Consider the following 23914-nt stretch of genomic DNA (forward strand, 5'->3'; position numbering starts at 1 on the left):
TAAACGCTGTGATGTTTACCCACAACCCCTTACCCCCCCCCCCCCACCCCACCACACACCCACACGCACAACAGATTAATTAATATATCATTAGAACGTGTTTATAACAATGACAAACTTCCAATAGAGCGATATGTAAAACATCCTTGTGCAGCCAGGTGGGACGATTTTCTAACGCTATTATAATACCATGCTTCATACATTGCTCTCATCTAATGCTTCAAAGCACTCGTATTATCCAATTGATAGTATGAACAGTTCCAAACACGTTGATCTATAATAGACACTTGATTTTCATACAGCTCGTACGGACAACACAAGTGCTGTGAAGCATGACATGAAAACTTCCAACATCAAGTCGATGCGAGCTACCAAGATTTAGATTCAAGAATGGTAGATTCGAAAAGATAGAAATAGAGGGCGGTCTATAAAGGAACTCTATGTGTGAAGGGGGCGCAGTTCTAAAATGATACCAAGCTAAGGTTAGGTAGAATAGGAAAGGGAACAAGTAGAATGATAACAGATAAGGAGGAGCGAAGTAAACTGTCTCAACTTGGAATCGTCATTAATCTACCATAAAACTGTTGTAGGTCCATAAATACGTCATATTTTATCTATTTTGACATTATTTCAACAAGGTAACAATACATCATTGTTTTCGAATCTGTTTTAGCCTACATAGGCACGGTAGCTTATTTTTAAATACAACTGGCTTCTTAATTTATCTTAGTTACTGGTTTGACAACATATATTCTTTAGATAGCACATTTAATCAGGTTGTCACAAATCTAATATCCCCAAATGATGTTACAAAATGTATACGAACTTTGCATAGTTGTTCATGTGTGTTTTGAGCTTCTTCTCATTTTCACTTGTGATTAGAAATCTGAAGTTTTTAACTTCCATTTTCCTTACCCTTGACGATAAAGTAAAAAAAAAAGAAGAAAAAAAAGGAAAGTATAACATCATGTAGAATTTGAAAAAAAAGTTGCATAAAATATATCAGAACAGCCTCATTTATCAGAAATTATAAAAAAATTGTGTTACTTTTCAAAACGTTTCTAACGTTGCAAATGGGCTTCTACAGGGGGAAAAGGGGTATAAATTCTGAGTACAATGACTATATCATTTACGGGTAACTTATGTAAAATGATCACGTGATTATCAATAAAGTTTAAGCGGAAGAGCACCAGAAGTGGCGGACCTAGACAAAACACTGAACAGGTGAAAAGAGACATAAGTAAAAAGTACCCTGCATTGTTAAAAACAAGAACCCTATTTCCAGTGATTTTAAAATTAAAAAGAAGTGTTCTCTATTTCGAAAATTTACATTGCTGGTACCTCTTTAAAAAAGAGCCCAGGCAAAATTAACACTCACGTCCCGTTATATATATATATATATATATATATATATATAAATCCGACCGTTAGGCAACACTTCATGTGAAAAAAATAGCACTTAGGGCACCATTTGACTTAGGGCGACATATATACTGTCGCCCTAAGTTCTGCCTTTTAAATTGGAACGATAGAGTTACATTCTGCAAATATTGTTGGAAGCGAGTCAAGGGGGGTTGAAAAATGTTCGTTTCTATAAAGATTTATAAAGATTAATTAAAAACTAGGTAAATTAGAAAGCATTGAAGATGGGCATTCTGATATGGCTATATGTGCGTGTGTTAAAAACAGCACTTTCGGCAACATTTTGATTATGGCCTTTAAAATGAAAATCGATATGTATATGTTTATTATAAAATCACCCTTTTAAACATATTACCCAAAGGAAAAATATATTAGCCTCTTTTAAGCAATGAATCGCGAAAATGAAGATATATTGTCAATATTGTATTGCACGGTATCTTATTGCACCGAAGAGAAGCCGGCCCTCTATTACGTTACGCTCTTCGCGCAGTACAGCTATACGTACGTACGCGAACCTCGATCGTATCTAGCTAGCCTATCGAGTATATGCCTAGATACAGTTCATCCAAATGCAGATGTGCGAGTCACACGGCGCGGGAAGAACGGTAAGTTAACTATTTGTGTAGTTCATTTAATGGCATAAGCGGCCGTATTATATTTTCGAAGCACACTCTCCTTGGCTATTATTTATGGCTTTCTCCTAATTACGCCAGCTGGTTAGGTCTATAGGCTGTGCATAACGTTAGGCCTAACTTAGTTAAAACGTAACTATGCTTATCATAAGCCTAATTGATATTATCGTGTATTACTATTAGCCTAGTACTTGGTAGTACTAGGGCAATTCCAAACGTTTCGCGTCAGGGCTTCAGAAACTTAGAAGAGAGTTGTGTTTGGAGTATGGATAGGTTTTTTCACAATTTTGTTTTCCTTTTTGCTGAGCACTCATATGAATATATATTTGAGCTAGGTTGAGCTTCATTGATAAACAATGATTCATTATTTGACCGATTTTGGACTAGCCTAATTATAAAGGCCTAGTGCCTACTGCATTTTGTATGGAAAAAAAGGTCATTAATTGCAACAAAACATTTATCTTGGGATTTCTCTGAAAGCACTAATTCAAATCACCTGTTAACAATACCACCAATACTATTGGCCTATGTGGCAAATACCACCTGTAAGCTTGGAAAAATATGGCATTATCGCTGCCCGCGGGGGAAATTTATTATAATGCTCCAAGAAGTCCCACTCAAAAAAAAATGATCAAAGAGTTCCATTGACAACACAAATCATTTTTTCTGTAATACAAAAATCATACCCATAACAACCATTGTAAGCATATCAATTCCTCAGCGCCATTCCCTGTGCGGCACCCGAACTGAGTTCGACCGCCACAGTTTTAGGCCTATGACTTAACCATATAGACCATTTTCCTACAGCCATAATGTGAAAAGTTGATACCGAAAAAACTTAGTTCAAACTGCACTAAACAGAGAAATGTGTTGTCTCTCAAGTTCTGTTCTTTTCTTAACAATACAGTTTAAAATTCCACCGGACTTGGGTGATTTACGGTGCAAGGTTAATAAATATCAAACTCAAAACCCTCATTGATAACACACAGTAAATACTGAAGAAAATCACCATTTGATAGCCGTACTTTGTTTGCGTAACCTTCCTCTTGAATATTCATTGACAAATTTAGTTCAAACGGTTTTGGGAAGTATTTTTTCTTTATATATAATAACTTTAAATTGATGTTAAATTCATTTTCATTGGTCACTATCTTCAATCGGACCAAGTACAATCCAATCGAATATCTTCTAAGAAAAATACAAGTTACGCTTTCTTCGGTGGGCACGCCGTTACGTAATACAGTATGTGTATCCTGTACTCTGCAATAGGGTACAGCCACACAATGCACAGTGTTCACCTACAACGCCACAGCCGAGATTCGCTTTCAAAACGTCATATTGTATCGAACTTAATATTATTTCAAAGAAAATGACCGTAGAATATGCATCATTAAATGTTGAAGCAAGTAATTACCAATTAACTTATCTAATGCAATCCTAATTATAGAAACACTGTTTAAGACCCCCTCTGATGAATGGAATAGTTCAACCAACTTGTCCGCACAGAGCCACAGGATTTTCGGTCCAGGTGATGAGTCATACGCGTCGATCAGTAAGAGGGCTATTTTGAAGGATGTTTAGTGTGCATTTTAGAAAGAAAGGAATTGATATGTCTGATTGATTCTGCTAACTTTCCAGAAATAATAAATCCCAAGAAAAACAATCCGAAATTTGTAAAAGCTTGGACGGACACATGATGTGCATCTCAACAGTGACCGGTTCAATATACCCTAATGTTGAACAGAAAGAACATTTTCAAATTTATCACTGATGAATGATGTTGCGAGCAGTCGGGATTACTGCATGCTTCAGTTCTATTTAACTTTTTCATTTATCATATTTTAGCATTTAATTTCCGGTCACGCTCAGGAAACAATTACGACATTCCTTCACGGTCGATTTGTTTACTGTAAGAACTATTAACCGTTTTTTCTCAGGAAAGCTTGATAGTCTGAAGTTATTATAGCGTGTGATTTTAGTATACTGCCAAAGAAGTAAGTTGTTGTTTTTGTATTGATATTTTATGTAGAAGTAACGGGAAATTTAGAATGTTTAGTTTGGTATAATTGCACGTCTTTTTCGATCTAATGTAGTGCAGGGTTCACTTGCGCGAATTCAAATTATTCTGTTTATGTATGTATATGTATATGCATTGATTAGATGCATTGATTATGGGTTTTTTTTTTCTTTTATTTGTAATTCAAGCATATCTGTTTAGAAACAAAGTTTAAAGGCTATCATTAATTAGTTTTCTCTTATATTGTTTGATCCCAGATTGAATGAAACTCATTGACGTAAATAATAGATCAGATCATACAGTTTTAGGCAGTTGCTAAAACTCTGGGTATTCTCTAGTCTTCGCTGGTCCAAATATCACAAAGTGAGAATGAAAACAACTCTTTATCCTAATTTTTAGTTGATTTTCCTTGTCTGAACCTTCCTTACAGTATTGTATACATCTGGGAAATGGACAGAACAATTTCTAAAGTATATCTATAATTTTGGGAACTGTAGTACCCTACCCTAGAAGGGGAAAGTTGAAGGTCAATAGTGCAAAGGAATAAATAATCTTGTTTGATAAGAACTTTAAGTACATGGGAGGGGGGGGGGTGTAGAATATCACTTCATAACATCCCTCTTGCCTTGAGAAAGTTTTGAACAAATTTCTCTTTAACTTGTGAAGTAGGTAAACATCAAAGTTACATCAAACAAATTTCATTATAAAAGGATCTTACATCATGAATGTAAAAAGCATATGATAAAAAAGAATACAAGTGAAAGATTTTTGGTCAATGAGAGGTTTGATGTACATGAAAGGAAAAGGGCTGTTCAAACCCTTAAATTTTTAAAATGTATTTTACACTTAAACAATAGCATATTTATGCATTCTACTTTCAAGACTCATGTTCTGTGAAACACACTAAAAATATGTCACCATTTTCCATAGGTAAGGCTACACATGAATACCAATGGTGCTCTCGGAATATAAGTCCTAGAAAAGTACTGCAAAACTAGGTACAGTATTCTACCAACTTACAGACATGAGAATCATTACCTTGAAATTCAAGATTACTTTGTCAGAAAGAACACTGATAACAGTATATTCATTTGCTGTCTCTGTTAACTGAGCATTACTATACAGTACTTGATGCATCAAGTCTTTGCACATAATCCACTACACATAAATTATTAAATGCAAGTGTCATGGACCAAATCAAAGGTTAAAGTAAAAGCATATGTACATATCAACCTGCAGAGACCTACGTTGCTAATGTAGAGCGAACATTGTAGTTACCCTTTCCCCTTCCCTCTCCCACCTTACACAGTATATGGAATAGAACGGCATACAGCTGTTAGTAAATATTAACACTAACTCAAACCACATAAAACTACTCCAACTGTAAGTATCTATTCCAGTTCCTGTTACACTGTGCTGCACTGTGCCACGCAGTATACAGTGCCATTCTTACACAGATTCACTTTTATCTGTAATCAATCCTAGGGCATTTCTGTCTCTATTGCTCTTCTGCCCAGCACGTATAACTTGTTAAGATGAAACCAGTACACTAATTTACATAGCTGTTTTAGTCACGGATGCTTTCACACAGAGGTAAAATAATTGTTATCTAAGATGTGGTTATTAGGATGCCAAATTTATGTCTATCGAGAAACAGAACTAAAGAGTCATCTGCTAAACCTGTTCTATAAAAAGTATTATGTTTATGGTCATGCATGTTGGAACAGGTGTTTACATTCATGGATATGTGAGTTGGTGCATTGGGACATTTATACATTTCATGGTGAGATCTTCCCTCACTGCCATTGTTTAGAGTAGGTGCACACATTGCCATGTCAAAGATTTGATGAATTTACTGTAACTTTAATGACTAGAAGTCTTGGGATTTTTCAATATATTATGGCATTCATAGTATTGAATTGAATGCAACAGATGTATAGTGGTTTGATGTAGTGACCTGTAATTGGTATGGCCTGAGGCTGTTTTCTTTCTTGAATGTGTAATCATGGAGCTATAAACAGAGGTGTAATAAACTGGTGACTGTCAACCAGTGTTCCAATTACAAAAAAAAATTGTACATGCACATGTGCATGTAGGTTAAACAAAAATTACCTGCACAAACAAATCATTACCTGCACCACAAGTGAAAAATACAAAAAGGGTGTTTTCAAAGTTACTCCTGGGTTTTGTTTATGTAGGCCATTTCGGGACACTGAATATTTTACTTGCATGCACATGCACACATAGCTTACATGTGTGCATGCACACGTGCGCACACACATGTAAGCTATTTAAGTAACATGCAGTCAAAAGTTACATGCATTAATTTTGGTGCTGTCAACCCCTTGTATTCACATGTCACCACTGGTTTGGCAGATTTGCTTGCAACTCTCCAATCTTTTCGAGCAATTACTAGTAATTTCACTAATATCCACTATAAATTTAACTTTAATCGCTGAGTAAATTGTTGGCCAAATCCACAAGTTGCAAATTTTATGCTACATCACACCAAAATAAATCTACACATGTTTTTTAAACGGTATATACTGACCTATCAATATGAAACATTTGAGAGATGCAAAAACTCATCTGCACATCTCAAAAAAGTATTTCTTTCGTACAAAGTGAAACACATTTGCCAATGGTTGGTACTATTATGAAGAAAAGGCCTACAGTAGCTACAATATGAAACTCCTATATTTTTTCATTAAAGGCATACATGTAAATAACATTTTTGGTAATGTACATACACAGTAACTCATAGAAAATGACAGGCTAACCCTTTATTATAACCTATATGGGCCATTCCACACTAATGGGGTACTTATGTATGTTACTGCAAAGCCTTGTTGGAAATCGGTCTACAAAGCTTCCTGGCAGTAACAAACTGCATGGTTTGAAGTATTTGATTCCATACTTTAATATTGCAAAATAGTGTTAACAGCTGGAAGTCTTTATGTCAATTCATTGGTAATTATTTTTAAAAAAACTCTTTGCATGTCTCACCAATTTGTGCAAGGAATATGTGACAGAGCATTAATGGAGATTTTTAATCCACTTGTTTTATGTTTTAGTTACAAAAATGACCAATGTAATGTATCATAATGATTAAAGAATTCAATCATCTGAATGCTGTTGTTGTCTTCTTTCTTGTCCAACTCGTGAAAATTGAGAAAATGACCACACAAAAATATATAAACGTTCGTAATTGACATCTGTCCTAACAGTTACGAGCGTAACTTGCCCCATGAGTAAGGTAATCTAAAAACATTTGGCGGAGATAAAATGTTGTGCCTTGTTACAACATCGTATCTCAGTAATGAACATGGTTTTGAGGGAGTTGAGTCTTCCAATCCCCCGGAAAACGACGGCCAAATTAGCTTAAAAAAAATCTGTCCAAGAGAGCTTACGTTCGAACGTACTTTTACATCACTTTTCACGGAAATCGCGCATGCGATACTGTGAGTGTTTAGTATGATAAACATCCTTGGGCGCATGCGTATTTCAGAGAAAACAACAAACCTGGCCACCCACCGACTTTTAAAACCATGGAGGGAAGTTTGAGATCTGTCTTCTGAATCTCGGTAAGTTACGAGCGCAAGTCAAATTACGAGCGTTCGAAATCACTACCAATTTTACCGAAAATAAAGCACTTTGCAATGTGATCAAGGTATGGTTCAATTTAGAGACTTCTCACTCAGTAAGTGAAAGTTCTTACACCGCTAGGTGAGCGGATTCGTAGATGCAGTTGCCACCTTTGGTATAATTGCACTGCGTGAGACAGAAAACACAACTAATGCACGTAACTGCAGACAGATTGAGTCAATATGTCTGAAGTTACGAACGTTGGCAAAAGACCTCCATTATTCATTAAGTTCGATGTAAAGGTGCATGATAATACCATGAAACTTGCTAAATGTTTACTGGGCACGAATGTTCATCTCGCATTGGCATTGAAGTGCAATTTAACAGCAGTTTAGTTAAAATGAACTAGCCTAGGCCTACGTTCAAACGTAATTGTTGGTAGACAGATTTCAGATTCGGTCACTCGTGTGAACGTTAGCACGATTTCGGTATTTTGATGTATAATCTAATGTCGACGTACCGATGTAAATGAACTGAGTGCATACGATGATTCCGTAAATATAACGTTAACAATATTTCATTAAGCAAAGGTTAGGTTAGACCTGCATGCTAGGCTTCAATTGAAAAGGCTCACGTTCGAATCTAACTGTGGTGAGACATATTTGCCCAGTCGGTCTGTTTTACGAACGTTAGTATCTTCCCTGGTTGAGTACTAACTTAGGCCTACTAGCCTAACGTTAAGTGTAGCGTTATATTTTCGTGCAGATCTAGCCTAGGTTTTAAACAAATGCAGTACAGACAATAGATGATGCTTCATGTTTTATTACGTATTTTAATTTGCAACTAGGCCGACAGGTAGGCGAAGCCTAACACTGGGTTTTCTCATTACTGATGCATATAATGTGTAGGCTAGGCCTGACTAGTTCTAATTTAAAAAAAAAAAAAAAAAATTGTTTATTCAACTCTCATTTTTAGTACAAACAAAAAACGACAATCAACATGTATCATCTTGCTTTCTAATTAAAACTTACCATTGAGTTTGATCCGCGAGGACTGAAAATGGGCATGTTCATCGTAATTGCTTTAATGAGAAGAACCATCTATGGCCTAAAGAACCCACAGTGTATTTATTGTTCTCAGGGACAGGCTGGCCTAATTAGGGAGTTAGCCACCAAATGTCAGTATCTTGGGACCTCTTATTAAAAATTCTGGTGGTAGTTTTCATTGCAGCTTGCCCCTGATTCTTTATCTCAAAACAGCCTAATTCCATACACAACATTCTGCCATATTAAGGCAGCTTACAATATAATATATGCATGAGGTGCATCTGTCTTAACACGTACTTACCTACAGGCTGCTTTTAATTATCATGTAAGCACTAACTGTTATCAAACACAAATAACATCCTTGGCAAATTCCAGTGGATGACAAATCTCTTTAATTTAAAAGCTTATGGAGGCAACAATTTCACCATTGAAATTGACACTCCTGTATTGAAGGTTTGAAACTTTCTTCTACCATATACCATGGATTACAACTTTCTCCTGTATTTTGAAACAAACCAAGTTTTGTCTTTTCCTTAACTTCCATATTAAAATGGAAAATGTTACCTTATTTGCTCCAGGATATTTTGTTTTACAAATTATTCTCTTTTCAGGTAAGATGAGCCTGAAAATTCGCCTTCGTTCCTTAAACAGGACGGTACCTCAACTAGAGGATATTGAAGGACAACGAATAACTGGTTTTAGCAATGCAGCAACGTATATGCGCAGGTATCGAGGCCGCATAAAAGCTGATCAGGAATGTTATGTTCAGTATCAAGCTAAAGAGACTGAGCGAGTGAAAGAATATCGTCAAACCCTGTCTCAGGAAGCGAGGATATGATACATGATACACATGCAGTTACCCACTTCTGTAAACTGGCCTGCACACATCTGAAGGTGGAGGGGAAAGTGGAGTTTAACAGACTGATCCAGTTCACTGATGGGTGTGGTGCACAATACAAATCTCGCACAGGATTTGCTGACATCTCATTTGGAAACATAGATTTTGGCGTGCAAGTTGAGCGGTATTTCTTTGGCTCATGCCATGGAAAAAATCCATGTGATGGAGAGGGTGGGGGTGGTTAAAAATGCAGTCACAAGGTCAGTGAAGTCTGATGTCAACATCACCATTGATGGACCCTGGGAGTTCTATGACTTCTGCTCCAAAAATCTTGCTAAGGCACCAGTGAAACCAGATGGATCGTGCAACCACTCTCGTCGTACTTTTTACTTAGTGAAGGAAGGTGATATACAGAGGGAAAGGCCAACCAGAACAAATGTTGACACTGTGGCTGGAATGTGAAAGTTGCATGCTGTAGCTAGGATCTCTCCATACTAATTGCCCAAAAGGCGTCTTTCATGCTTCTGTTCACCCTGTCAGGATCTGAACTCAGTAGCACCGTGCATCAATCTGGAGTTTGTGAAGTCTTGGAGTGAATGCAAGATGTCTGCTAAAGGGATTTCATTTGAAGCAACTACTAGCAGTGATATGGAAGCTGCAGATGTAGGTCACGCTGAGATGGATGAGAATCCGGTCTGTATACTTGAGAGTGCAACTGATAATGCAACTGGAGCAACTGTGGGTAAATCATCATCTGAAAGATCTGAGACAGGGGACTTATCTGAAGTGGGTAATGCAGGTGGCATACTAACTTCCAACAAAGTGGGTCAGTCCCTTTTTACTTAAATTTTAAGTGCTAAGCAACATGACATTGAAAGAGATTTCCTTCTATTTGCAGAATCAAAAACAAAATGCATCAACAGAAGTGTTATGTTTGATGTTGCATATTCCAGTGTTTCTTTTCATGGGAAATGATATGTCACTTAACTTTATTAAGGGCCTTGATTTCATTAATTAGATTGAAACTCCTTATCAGTGAACTCTAATCAAACGTGAGGGTGGGGTGAGTCGTGGACTTTAAGTTCACTTCTTCGTGAAAAATGCTGGAATAGTTGTTATGGATTGCCCATACCACTTGGTTGGTCATTGCAGTCATCAAGATTGAAGACAGCTAGTGAATATTTCCTATTTAATTTTTTTTTTGCTCTTTTCATAAATTACAGATTATGATGAATCTGAAGTTGTCCAGACACACTTGGATGTGTTGAATGAAAAGGTCTTAAAAGATCTCTTCTGTGATGTCTGCCTACCAGAGAACAAGCATGAGGCATTACTAAAACCACAGCAAAGAGGGATTGAAATTCGCCTTGAAGAGTATTATGCTGTCTTCTATGACAACGAATTCTATATTGGACGATTGCTTGAGAAAGATGGGGAGGAATATCTGTTTAAGTTTCTCCATAGAGTTCGCAGTGCATCTAAGATGTATGATTGGCCTATAAGGTCAGATTCTGAGAAGGTTTTAGGCAAATTCGTTATCGATGGACGCCTTACATTGGTGGGCAGTGGACCATTTTCTGTGCAAGAAATTGAAAATGTGGAGAAAGCATACAGTATGCTGAAATGAAAGCAATAACACAAGCTGAGCTGTAAAGTGGTAAAGCATAGTCTTTGTCCATTCCCATGCTAATCACATAATGCATATTTTGTATATATTTCAAAGTTTTAACAAGTACACTCTTGCTTTCCATCTAGCTAATTGTACTGTGTACAGTTTCAGTTGACAGCATCTACAGTATTCTGCAGGAATCTTAGATGTTTTAGGTTCTTGCTTGATTGCTTGTCTTCAATATACTGCATGCTTGACTATATGGGAAAGAGCAAAAAAGAAACAGTCAGATATGCTTGTGATAGTGTGTGCTTTCTTTTTAGCATTTTTTCTGAAAACATCTTCAAATTTATAAATGTTTATTCCATTCCATGACATGTGAGGCTATCCCACTTCATCTGATACATTTCAGAAAGTTTGAAAAGTAAACATTTAATCATTAGCCAGTTTGATAAAAAAGTAAAAACAATTTATGGTTTTTCGTCTGTCCATGTTTCAAACATGATATTAGTGTACATATTGGTACATTTTAGTGTTGCATTGGTGCTAATATTGTTGGTATCTAATACCCTCTTGTAATTTGATATCTTTCCAATGGTATGCAAGTTTACTCTTTTAAAATTTCTGACATAATGTATTCAAGTCTACAGCTTAACAATCCTTCCATTATATGAAATTTTAGGATTTTCACTATTCATATGCAATTTTGAAATTATTGAATTTTATAAATATTCAATTGTTAACTATTCAATTTTCAGTTCAACAATGCATTCAATGACCTACACTAGAGGTGTCAGTATTAGTAGTATCTTTTTAACTTTGCTAGATATATGCAATTAATCACATGCAAGCCTACAACTATTCATTCAACTATTTAAGTTTTCTTTAATTAAAGTCTGACATTTACAATCTTAAACAGACCACTCTGGATTAGTTGCTGTTTCCCACAGGATATGATATATCATCACAATTTCATGATAATTCCAAAGTACAGCAGCAAAGAAACAGCTACAAATGAGTGCCCAGATGCACATTCAATTGAAAATAATAATTTGTAATCCATAGTATTTCTGATGACAAATTAATGTGGAGATTGAAAAATATTCTGTCCTTGTTACGTACGTAAGACCCTGAACATGGTAACCATAAATCCTACCTTTATGCAAGTTCATATCATTTTCTGCACTAAAGCTTCTAGCAGTGGTTTTCATTAAGATGTGAGATATATTGTAACAAATACTCAGGGAAAAAAGGTACTTGTGGCACTAAAATTTGTTCTGTGCATAGGGAATGTTGAAATGCCCTCTCGTTGTATTATCAAAGATTCATATTTTTTCCAGTTTTTCACCCTTGGATCCATTTTGTCTTTGTTAATTGTTATAATTACAAAGACTGCAATAAACAAAAATTGTTAAAACTCATGTACAATTGTTGTTTGTGGCCTTTTTATGCTCAGATATCTGTCCTTGTTACGTACGTAATACACGCCATATATTATACTTTGCTTGGCTGTCATTGCCAACCTTATCAAAAACTTATCTCATTGAGGGTATATACAGTTGCTATACACTCTAGGTCATTACTCAAACCAAGTTTCATGCTTTCCCTATGACTTTAAATTTTCACCCACTATGTCACAAATTAGTACCCCATTAGTGTGGAATGGCCCATATACAAACTATGCCATTTAAACTGCTTCTGTACACATAATACACATGACTTTATCCACTATTTGGTTTTGGCAAAACATTCCTGAACAATCCATTACACAATAAATATCTTCTGCTTGTGAACAACTACTTCTGGCAGATATTGCATTACTGGGTGGAATATCATGATAGTCTTATATTATAAATTAATAAAGAATGGACCCGCCCCTTGCTGTAGCTGCAAATCTAAACATCCCATTTTGAGCTGAAAACCTTGATCAGTGCGTGCAACTGAATGAATTTCATAGCTCTCAAATCTGCTTGTTAAAAAATGTGACTAGTTTTCATTTGAATCACTCTAGTTGTCAATGGTTGAGGTTGAATATACAACTCTAAAGGGGGTTCACAATTTCCCTTTCTAGTTTCTAATCTACCAACCTTTTTTTTATGCAAAAGAGGAACTTCAAGTACAGGTACAGATGCAACAACTGGCATTTCTAGTGAATATTTCAAACCCATTGGGAAGCAATTCACAATGAAAATCAGACCAGTTGTGAAGCAATTCAACTAAAATTTCAGAATATGCTTATTTGTGGTGAACCATGCATACAATAAATTTGGTAACTTTTAAAACAGGTTCCTGGGTAAATTACTGAACTTCCTGCATTGTCAAATTTAAAGGATTTTTTTAATGCATATTTCGTAGAAAGTTATTGATATAGCCTATCCCTGGGTAACTGTAATTTTCGTGGAGCTGGTTGTTTACAGACACTGCAAAGAGCCCAGGGTAAATATTGGATCAGGTTTTGAGGCTTTGCGCATGTGTAGTTTAAAACTCTGAAGTTCAAACAGGCTTACGATATGCGCATACAAATAGTGAATAGTGAACTGTGGAATTTAGCAAGAAAAAAATAAACCTACTGTATGGAGTTGGCGACAGGGAAGTACAAATATAAGGGCTAATGAATGGGGGACTGGGCGGTGAAAATTGATTGAAGGGGCAGGACAGGCGAACAGAGGTAAAACAGTGAAGCTAGTAAGGTACAGTACTTGACCAGCTGCCCTATAGTGTAGAATATATCTGCACAGTATGGGATTGGGAAGTGATACGATAGCAACTAGGGCCCAGTAAAAATAAATGCAATTGTTGTACGATCGGGACCTAATTTTTTAGTAACATTACTGGGTTAGGATACACTTACCCTACAATATTATTACAACACTTGCTTAAAATAATACTTTATGGCACGGTTATGCTTTGATCTCATTGGGGAGAGTAAAAAAAATGGAGACAGCATGGTTTCACTCACCCATTAAATTGCCAATTGCACATCAAAAAGTTACACAAATATTAAAAACCACTGGTAAAAAAATAAACATCAGCTCTGGTCTGGTCTCTGATCCTCAGGGTTGTCATCTCTGGGAGTGGAAATATTCCTATGATTTTCTTTGCAAATCTAACTTCAAGCCTCAGATGGCAACTAAAGATATGTCTTGAACTAAGTTAAGCCATCTTGATGCAAAGTTCAAACTTTTGTCTTCAGTATGTTGTCTTCAGTATGACGCCTTATCAAAGCGATGAGCCAAACATTCGATCCGGGTGATCCTCCTTTCGCTAGACCGAGCCCAGAAGTAGCCTAACGTCAGGCGATGCGTGCATGGTTGGGTCTATACCTCCAGAAAATAAAAATTAGTGCCTACAGGTATGTGGATGTTTCAGTGCTTTGAAAGTAGTTCCGCTGTTTTAAATCCGCTCTTGCACCATGAAATGTTTATTGCAAAAGCATTATAATTTTATGATATTTTTCTAACCGATGCAACTTAGATGTCGTGTAAAGAGAAGTTTGGGGCCATTAAAAAAGGCTTTTCACTAATGTACTAACAATGTTGATAAATGGGGATTTTCAGTCCAGTTTATTGATGACTTTATTGTTGAGTCTAAATTTGTCTCAAATACAACAGCACTGGTGTGTATGTTAGTTGAGCTTTTTGAATTATTCACAGTATTTGACGAACAGTGTTGTGAATGGTAATAATATATGCTTAAAACATGTTGTATTGCAGTAAATGTATACATGTTGGTCAGGGGTAGTAGATATGTGCATTGTGCAGCTGCTCCCTTTAATGTGGGGCTTAATGTAAAATTTCAATTTAATTTGGCATGATCCTATGCAAATGATCTGCATAATATTTGGTATGAAGCTATACTTTAACAAGAATTTATATAGTACATGGCAAAATCTCATATTAGTGGTGCCACCAATTTAAAATCAGTCAGATAGCCTATGTACTACATGTGTGTTTATAAACATGATAATACTGTACATGAAGGGCAGTATGTTAGCATCAGACTCAAATTTATGTTGGTCTTGAATCGCAAATGAGCCCTATCGTTAGGTCTTCCAATAGTTTATCTTTCCAATATTTTGCAAGCATGATATATTACATAGATTACTTGGTACAAACTAGTAGTTGATAGTGTTAGGTAGGACAACACATTATGTCATTAGTTATTTAACTGTTGTTGCACAAAATCATTTTAAGTCAGCTACAGGTACAAAAAATAATTGAAAGTGGGTCATTCATGTAGGTTTATGTCATATTGCATGGGTACAAACTATAACGTAAACCTGGAGGTACAACAGATGATTCAAAAATGTCTCCAAATTATTAGGTTGACAGGGCTTTACTTGTGAATGCCTTTAAATGTCAATTACATGTTGTAATCAACTCTCATATTATTGTGAGTACTATGATGGCCAGAAAATGATATTAACTTGACCAACTGTAACTGCATATTTTGTGGTTACAGGTTATGGAGTATTGCACATAGGAAGTTCATCATAGGGGAGTTCCTAGTAGAATATTGTGGAGAGCTAATTTCCCACAAGGAAGCTCTGAAGAGGGAAAAGGTGTACCATGAGGAAAAAGGATGGGGTAGAGTAGCTGAGGCCATAGACCCCATTTTGTAATACTGTACAGTATTTTAGGATTGATACCATTGAGTATGGCATGATAAAAGTGAAGTGCTTATTATAATGAACTCAACCCCTAAGGCTTTTCCAACCAGTTTCAACTACTGTTTGTCCCTCTCCTTCTTCATAGCTTTTCAATGCAGTCCTGCTTTTCATCTAATTCCATTATCATAGTTACCTGCTCTACCCTCTATTACTGTTGTCACCCATCATATTTACTCAACTGTCTTGAAGGAACTTGGGCAAGTAGCATGCGTTATTCTGACTATCTTGTCAGTACATTGCTTTATATAATGCTCTATACCAGCTCTGTCTTCTGCTTTGAATTTTAGCTGTAACAAGTTATGAGGAGAGTGATGGAGATGAAGATCATGTCCCTGTTTGCAAACGTCACAACACTTCAAAGGGTCAACAAGGTATGGACTGCAATCTCTGCCATTTGCATTGAAACCACAATTAATAGTACACATATACAGGAGAGAAGTAGATGAATGTGTCGAACACCTGGTAACTTGCTTATTCTTATTTCACACATATAGTAATACCCTCTATTACTGTTGTCACCCATCATATTTACTCAACTGTCTTGAAGGAACTTGGGCAAGTAGCATGCGTTATTCTGACTATCTTGTCAGTATATTGCTTTATATAATGCTCTATACCAGCTCTGTCTTCTGCTTTGAATTTTAGCTGTAACAAGTTATGAGGAGAGTGATGGAGATGAAGATCATGTCCCTGTTTGCAAACGTCACAACACTTCAAAGGGTCAACAAGGTATGGACTGCAATCTCTGCCATTTGCATTGAAACCACAATTAATAGTACACATATACAGGAGAGAAGTAGATGAATGTGTCGAACACCTGATATCTTGCTTATTCTTATTTCACACATATAGTAATTTTTAGAGCAACTATATTTTTGAAGTGCTTCTTTCATTTTTTCATTTCATTTATATTGTTTTATAACATAAGTATGATATACAGTAACAACATAGGAGATATGAACCAAAACCTGTGAAAGGAAGTGTACTAAAAACCCTATGGGGCTTGTTGAGTAGTGACACTCCCTGACAAAATACAGAACTTTACAACTTTACTACTTATCAGAGGTATAAGCATGTAGTTTTATCCACCGACAACACCTAATGGGCAATTAGCATTGTTTTTTTTTTATTAGGACTTTCACTTCCAACCTGCTTTACTTGTGCTCTGAAACTTCTTTTTTTGTTTAGACCTGTGTGAGGCTGTATGCGTGGTGGGATTCTGTGTTAAGGGGGAAAACTGAACATAGGTTTTGATCTCATCTGTCAAAAGGAAACAAACAAATTGTTTGAGCTGTTGCATGGTGGTTTAGAGAGCTGTTTATCGATGGTACTTGTACCTGTGGTACAGTAGGTCCGTCTCAGTGTGGGGCTGTGAGATTTGTACAATAACTTTCGAGAGCTATACTCCTGCAGCAATGAGTGTTTTGTTGATTTGTACAATGAACAGACCTATTCAAGACAGATTCATGCGCATGGTGTGAATAGTCAACTGGAGGCAGTCCGTCCTTTTTGTTGGACATGTGAGAATAGGTTAAGGAGAATTCTTCCATATTCATGCAGCAACCTAGTATACATTGAATAGCTGAACAGATTTTAAACTTTCAACAACTTCATATCAAGTACACTACACACTTAAAAAGTTATTGATAATTGATTTGGAAAATTTGGACTTGTCCCAGTGGAACATTACACAGACCAGAGATGTGTGAGCAAGGGCCACAATAGATTTGATAAAAACAAAAAGATGCACTTTCAGAAAAATCTTAGAGTGTAAAATTTCTTTTTGTATTTCTTAACGGGAAGCACAATTTTACAGGTATGAAAGAATATTATTAAACTAAGAGCATTTCAGATCTATATTTATTATATACTGTACTGTACTGTAGGCTGTCACTTGTCTGAAGCATTTTGCATGTGTATGTCTACATGCATCTATTACTGTGTACATGATACATACTGTAATGCTTTGTTGAATTTGTATGAGCAATTGTACCATCATTTTTCATTAAATTGGACCAGTGGAATCAATTGCCTTTACTTTTGACTTAAGCCAACATTCCACCATGAAGCTCCAATGTGAATTATCCACATTTTTAATATTCTTTTCATTAAAATATTTCAACTTGTGACATGATCATTGCATTTGGAATGTCTTTATTCATTTGGAAATTAATTGAATGAAGAATGTTATGTTATGGATATGGCTAACCCATGTTGGAAAAAATTGTGAGGGAGAGGTGGAGACAAATCAAGGTAGTATGGGTGCTATTATAATTACACCATATATTCCACTCAATTGTTACAGCAAATTGAATGCATTGTTAAGGAAAGTAAGATTTACCTGTTTACACCTATGTGCAACAGCTGGTCTTGACATGGCATATCAATTGATAAACAATCACATGACAAAGTTCTGCTGTATTGGGCATATTTGCTAAATATTGGAATGAAAACATAAAATTGATATTGATCATAAATATATGAGCAAATAACATGCATTTCTGACTATCTTGCCAGTATATTGTTTTATATAATGCTGTAAACCAGCTCTGTCTTCTGCTTTGAATTTTAGCTGTAACAACTAATGAGGAGAGTGATGGAGATGAAGATCATATCCCTGTTTGCAACCGTCGCAACACTTCAAAGGGTCAAAAAGGTATGGACTGCAATCTCTACCATTTGCATTAAAGCAAAAATTTATACTACAATATATATATATAGGAGTGATGGAAGTATTTATGTTAATTCCTTTTATGTTTACTCAATTATTTTTAGATCACATATCATTTCATCACATGCAAAGTATATTTTAGCAGTGCTGCTCATTAGGTTTTAGTCTTCCACTGCTAACAACTGATAGGCAATGACTGGTGGTTGTTTGTTGTATGGACATTCAATCCCAATCTGGTGCTCTGAAATTGTTATTTTGAAACACTGTGAACATAGTTTACCATCTTATGGTTCTCTACACATAGTGATATAAGGATAAAGATTTGGCCAAATCTCACTGGTTACCAGACTACCAGTTGTACTTCATTCTTACCCACCGATGCCAAAATTATTGTTTGTTTGGGCATCTTGACCAATCAACCCCAAAGTGGTTGTGGTACAACAGTACCAGGGATGGTTTGTCAAGAGGAATTTTCCTACACATTCAATTCTAGCAAATAGATATTACTCTAGACTCCACCCCAGCTCTTATTGTGGTCTGCTGAAGATCACTTAAATATGGGTCCGTGTCTGTTCAGTGTCTCTCTTTGTGGGGACAGATGAAGCACTTGTGCATTGTGATATCATATAATATCAAAGCTGAATGCTTTTGCATGAATTTGGGCAATTATAGTAATCATGACATTTTAGTTATAGAAAGTGCTTCCATGTGTAGAGATGCCTGTTCATGGAAGTGCAGGAGAGTATAGATTGTATCAAGGGTCACTTGTACGTCAGTTCAAAATAGTTTGTGTTTTTTGTAAGTTTTCACTGTGATTTACTAGTACTGAGTACCTTCTACTATTTGATGTAATATGATATTATTTCTTACAGTAAGGAAGTATACCATATAGGAAAAGAACCATGAGAAGAAAATACATCACAGGAACCTCAAAGACGATGCAAGGTAGAAAAATCTGCTTAAATCACAGGAAGTCTTATCAAACCTTCAATCAATTGTGGATCCATGTTTGACTTTAGTATTAGTTAATTATTTATTTATTTATTTGTTTGCCACAAAAGTACAAAGTGGAGGGAAGTCTTCCATAAAGCTTAAAAGCATAACAATATGGAAGACTATATGGCACATAAAATGGCACATAAAATGTCAGTAACTGGAACCTCAATTAATGGAATGGACCATTTACTTTTAATCATTCATTCCAGCATTCCACTTACTAAAACCATGAGTTTCAATTTGTAATCATGTATATTAGGCATATTAGTCACAAGCTAGACAGTAAAGAGTTCAATAACAAGAACTTTGTTGACAACTGTGTCTGCTATATATGTATACCATCATATCATAATTATGGTTAGCCAGGCACAATACTGTTGACTACTGCATGTATCTGTATCTTAGAGTAAGCTAGTTTTCAGTAGCAACAATATTCCATGTGGGGTTCAGTGACATCACTGTATAGTTCATATTGTTAATAATCTGTCAAAATTCACAGAACAGGTCAGTGTTTCACATTTTTTTTTGGGGGGGGGGTGGATATACATAGTAAGAGCCTTTGCCAACATAGGCTAACTTCTCAAGCCCATTCCTTTTCAAAATTTAATCTAACACCCTCACTACAGAAGGAAACTTGCAAGAGAGATTTGTCAGATGAGTCACAATCAGATATTTTAGCACCCACCCATGTTGTTATTATTCTGGTAAACAAATGTGTCAAATTATCCCTATGTTACCCTGAAATGTGCATGATCAGATGATTTGTGGACATTTGTGTTGATATTAATTATTGGCATGTATTGAAACATAATGGTTAGCCTAGTTATAATATTTAATTCAGCTATTTTACATGAATATTAGGTCAAATGTCGTTTTGCAAATGCTTCTTACCTAACATGGCCGATGAAGTAGTGGCTCATCTATGATGTTAAAGAACGAGGTCATCTACGAGTCTTTTCTGATAACATATGTAAAAATTAAGTATAGTGTGGAAAACCACTTGAATTAAACTGTTAAATATTCATGTGAATAATGATATACAATTGATCATATGGGAAAGGACATTATGTCATCAATTATTCATGAGTTGTGCAGTGTTTTTACTAGGATGTTAGTAATGGGGGATTGCCTCAGTCAGTTTTTTTTAATTTGTCGGCTGGGGTAGGGGGTGATTTTCCCATTTTTTTTTATTTGTATATTAAGAAGTCGCTAATACTTTGCTGATGTTTCTTTTTGCACCTAGATCAAAAAAAGATTAATGACTTCCTAAAGACACAGGGCGAAGATGTCCCATACAACTGGTTTATTGTGAAACCAAAATTATAAATGAAGCTGGCAGAGAAAAGAATGTTAAGTATGTTGGCAGATTAATTTAATCTTGTGTGTTGATCCTGTAAAATATTACAAAGATTTAAAGTTATAGTCTCAGGAAAACAACCAATTAGTGAGAGAAGAAATTAATGAGATAATCTTCCTATTTTTTTTGGAAAACTGGAGAAGTATGTCATATTATCGACACCAATTCAAAATTACCAACCACTAACACAAAGTAATTAAGGTGAAACTGAACCACTGTATTCATGTACATTATTTGTTTTTTTCAAATTGATAAGCGTTATTCATGTTCTTTGTAGTTTTGGAAAACTATTAAGCAATTTGGTTCAGCCATGATTGAACAGGTCTCCTATTAAAACAGAATAGTAACACAAAATGATATTTGATTTGCTTAGGTTGTACATTTTCAATAGCATACATATGGAATGTTGTTACAACTTCAAATTACAAATCAAGCAATCCCTGCATAGATCATGCTACCCCTGACTAGATGTCCCTTTTTGCAAATGAAAAAGAACTTACCTATACTACAAACTAGTATTCCAAATTAAGTGTATGTTAATTGAACCTGAAGCCCTGTAATACCATGTGATTGCAGAGAAAAGAGAGTTACTGTACCTGGCTAAGGAGTATTAAGCCATGTCACATCATTATAAATTCTTGTTCCAAATTAATAAAATGTCAATATCCTGCACTTTTCCATTTATGGGGGACAGCATCATCTCAATAATAATTTATGAACAGTTTGCACCAGAGAGAAGTAAGCCAGATACAGCTAAATTGTAAACACAATGTCATATTTCATATTTGATCATATTAAGTTAATGATCCTTATTGCCTTTTATCTACAAAACTTCATTATTAGGGCATTGGAACTCCCTTTTATACCAATTTGCATTCAGGTTTATATTACAAATTTGATGAGTTGTATTGAATTTAAATAATGTTTTACTTCAATTTAAAAATGTATTGCATATTAAAACTGAATTGATGCTCTTTTTCTGTTTTTATAATTTCAAAACCTTTACTATACACTGAACAAAAAGCCCGAATTGGAATCTTCTACTAAAGCAGATAGATTTTCAAAGTAGTTTATAATTGACTTCTCTTAAAATATGTGTTACAACTGCCAGTAGTTAATCTCATATGTACAGTATAGTATTTGCATTTGCATCTGATGTCAGTTAGACTGTTCTCGTACTTGGTGAGTAGATGGTTGAGTAGATGAACCCACATTGCATTTGGCGCTCATTTCAAAAAGAATAATGAGGTTATGGAAAGTACAATAATACTGCAACTGGAAGTTGATGTGTGAAGTTGTTGACTAGTGACTGGTTGATGTGTATTAAATTTGACATTACCCACAATACTGAATAGGGGCATGTACATGGTTGAGGGTAAGTAAGTAAAGGTAAAGTTATGCAGTTTAATTTAGAACCCAAGTTTTTAGCTGGTTGTCATTTCAACATAATTGCACTAGAAACCTGATGATAAAGTGCTACATTTAGCAGGTTTTAGTCTGTTATTGTGTTGACACCAAAACAGAGCCCATAATAATGCATTCCTAACTGATGTACTGCTAATGCTAAACACCTAGTTCTACAACACCTTTACAAATTATACATACAGAATATTGTTTTCACATGTTGTGAAGAGAGTATATAAATATGCATTGGAAATCAATGAAATTCTTCAATGTCTGCATCTAATGAAAAAAATATGCATCATTTTCTGTGGTTCATATTGCATCTTCTTTCAATAACAGTAATGCCAGTATGAGCGTTTAACAAGTGGTGCTTGTAAACCAGCTGTAGGCTGACAAGTATTCTCCTGTGCAATCATGCCTGTTCCACTGCACATGATCATGCAACATAAATGGTACAACAAACACATGTGTTTAGGATGCTGATGTATGAACCAATAATTAGAAACTAAACTAACACTTGACTGCATTTTGCCTTGAATTTCATGACATTATACCTTTAATTTTAAAAAATGCCAGGATGATAATTCCGAAGCTCACAAAGTCACATACTTTTGTGGATGATAAGGATTGCAGTATTGGCTGATGCTGCACAATTGGAGAATTGTTGGTTGGCAAAATTGAGACAAGTTGAATATTTCAGTAAGCGATATAAGAGCCCTGATTACACAAATGTTGTATTGTACTGAAGGTCATTACTTTGTAAGCAAAGTTTATGTTGGTTTTGGACTTTTATTATTATTTAATACCATAAATATTAATATATTGGCTAACAAACATTCAAATATTGTATTGACTCTGATATGAATTTAAAAATATATTTCCGAAAGTGCTGAAGCTGCACAAAACTTTGTTATATCCTATCTTTAAGTATGCCTTGCATGTATATATATAATTATAGATATAACATTTTGGGTGAAAAGTAGTTTGGGTGGAGATGATTGGGGATGGGCATTTTGGGGGTCTACTGGCAGGGGTACCCCACTAATATAAATTACTGGAATTGCCAATCCCTTACATATAGAGTCCTGCCAATTATTTTCCTGTAGTTTTTAACTGGATACTTCATGAGCAGATCTAGGTCAATGAGGGGATGGGCTTTTTGGGGGTCTACTGGCACTTGTACCCTTCTAATAGAAATTTCTGGAAATGCCCAAACCTTACATATGAGTGATACCTATCATTTGTCAGTAGGTATCAACTGGTTACCTTATGAGCCGACCTAGGTCAATGAGGGGATGGGCTTTTTGGGGGTCTACTGCCAGGGGTACCCCACTAATATAAATTACTGGAATTGCCCATCCCTTACATATAGAGTCCTGCTAATTATTTTCCGGTAGGTTTTAACTGGATACTTCATGAGCAGACCTAGGTCAATGAGGGGATGGGCTTTTTGGGGGTCTACTGGCAGGGGTACCCCACTCATAGAAATTTCTGGAAATGCCCAAACCTTACATATGAGTGATACCTATCATTTTTCAGTAGGTATCAACTGGTTACCTTATGAGCCGACCTAGGTCAATGAGGGGATGGGCTTTTTGGGGGTCTACTGCCAGGGGTACCCCACTAATATAAATTACTGGAATTGCCCATCCCTTACATATAGAGTCC

The 23914-nt window shown here is 35.7% G+C and overlaps 2 protein-coding genes across 7 annotated transcripts; both read left to right on the forward strand.

The window, feature by feature from the left end:
- Positions 1–68: 68 nt before the first annotated feature.
- LOC139980719 (uncharacterized) lies at positions 69–23306 on the forward strand. Of its 6 annotated transcripts, none has more exons than XR_011797649.1 (6): positions 87–2027; positions 16106–16189; positions 16464–16547; positions 18391–18474; positions 19362–19434; positions 20729–23298. XR_011797649.1 is itself a non-coding variant. In XM_071992586.1 (5 exons), exons 1-5 carry the CDS (start codon positions 1811–1813, stop codon positions 19379–19381), a joined length of 489 nt encoding a protein of 162 aa, XP_071848687.1. In that variant the 5' UTR covers positions 88–1810; the 3' UTR covers positions 19382–23306. The 6 variants fall into 6 exon arrangements, 2 of the variants coding, with proteins under 2 accessions (XP_071848688.1, XP_071848687.1); XR_011797651.1 differs by lacking the exon at positions 87–2027 and adding exons at positions 3866–4048; positions 5002–5069 and having other exon boundaries at positions 19362–23304; XR_011797652.1 differs by lacking the exon at positions 87–2027 and adding exons at positions 4055–4434; positions 5002–5069 and having other exon boundaries at positions 19362–23304.
- LOC139980718 (uncharacterized) lies at positions 7619–12824 on the forward strand. The gene is made up of 3 exons (XM_071992585.1): positions 7619–7655; positions 9314–10366; positions 10764–12824. The coding sequence occupies exons 2-3, from the start codon at positions 10144–10146 to the stop codon at positions 11165–11167; spliced, it is 627 nt and encodes a 208-aa protein (XP_071848686.1). The 5' UTR covers positions 7619–7655; positions 9314–10143; the 3' UTR covers positions 11168–12824.
- Positions 23307–23914: the final 608 nt, after the last annotated feature.

The sequence above is a fragment of the Apostichopus japonicus genome, chromosome 15, assembly GCF_037975245.1.
Source record: "Apostichopus japonicus isolate 1M-3 chromosome 15, ASM3797524v1, whole genome shotgun sequence".
Taxonomy (NCBI): Eukaryota; Metazoa; Echinodermata; class Holothuroidea; order Aspidochirotida; family Stichopodidae; genus Apostichopus; species Apostichopus japonicus.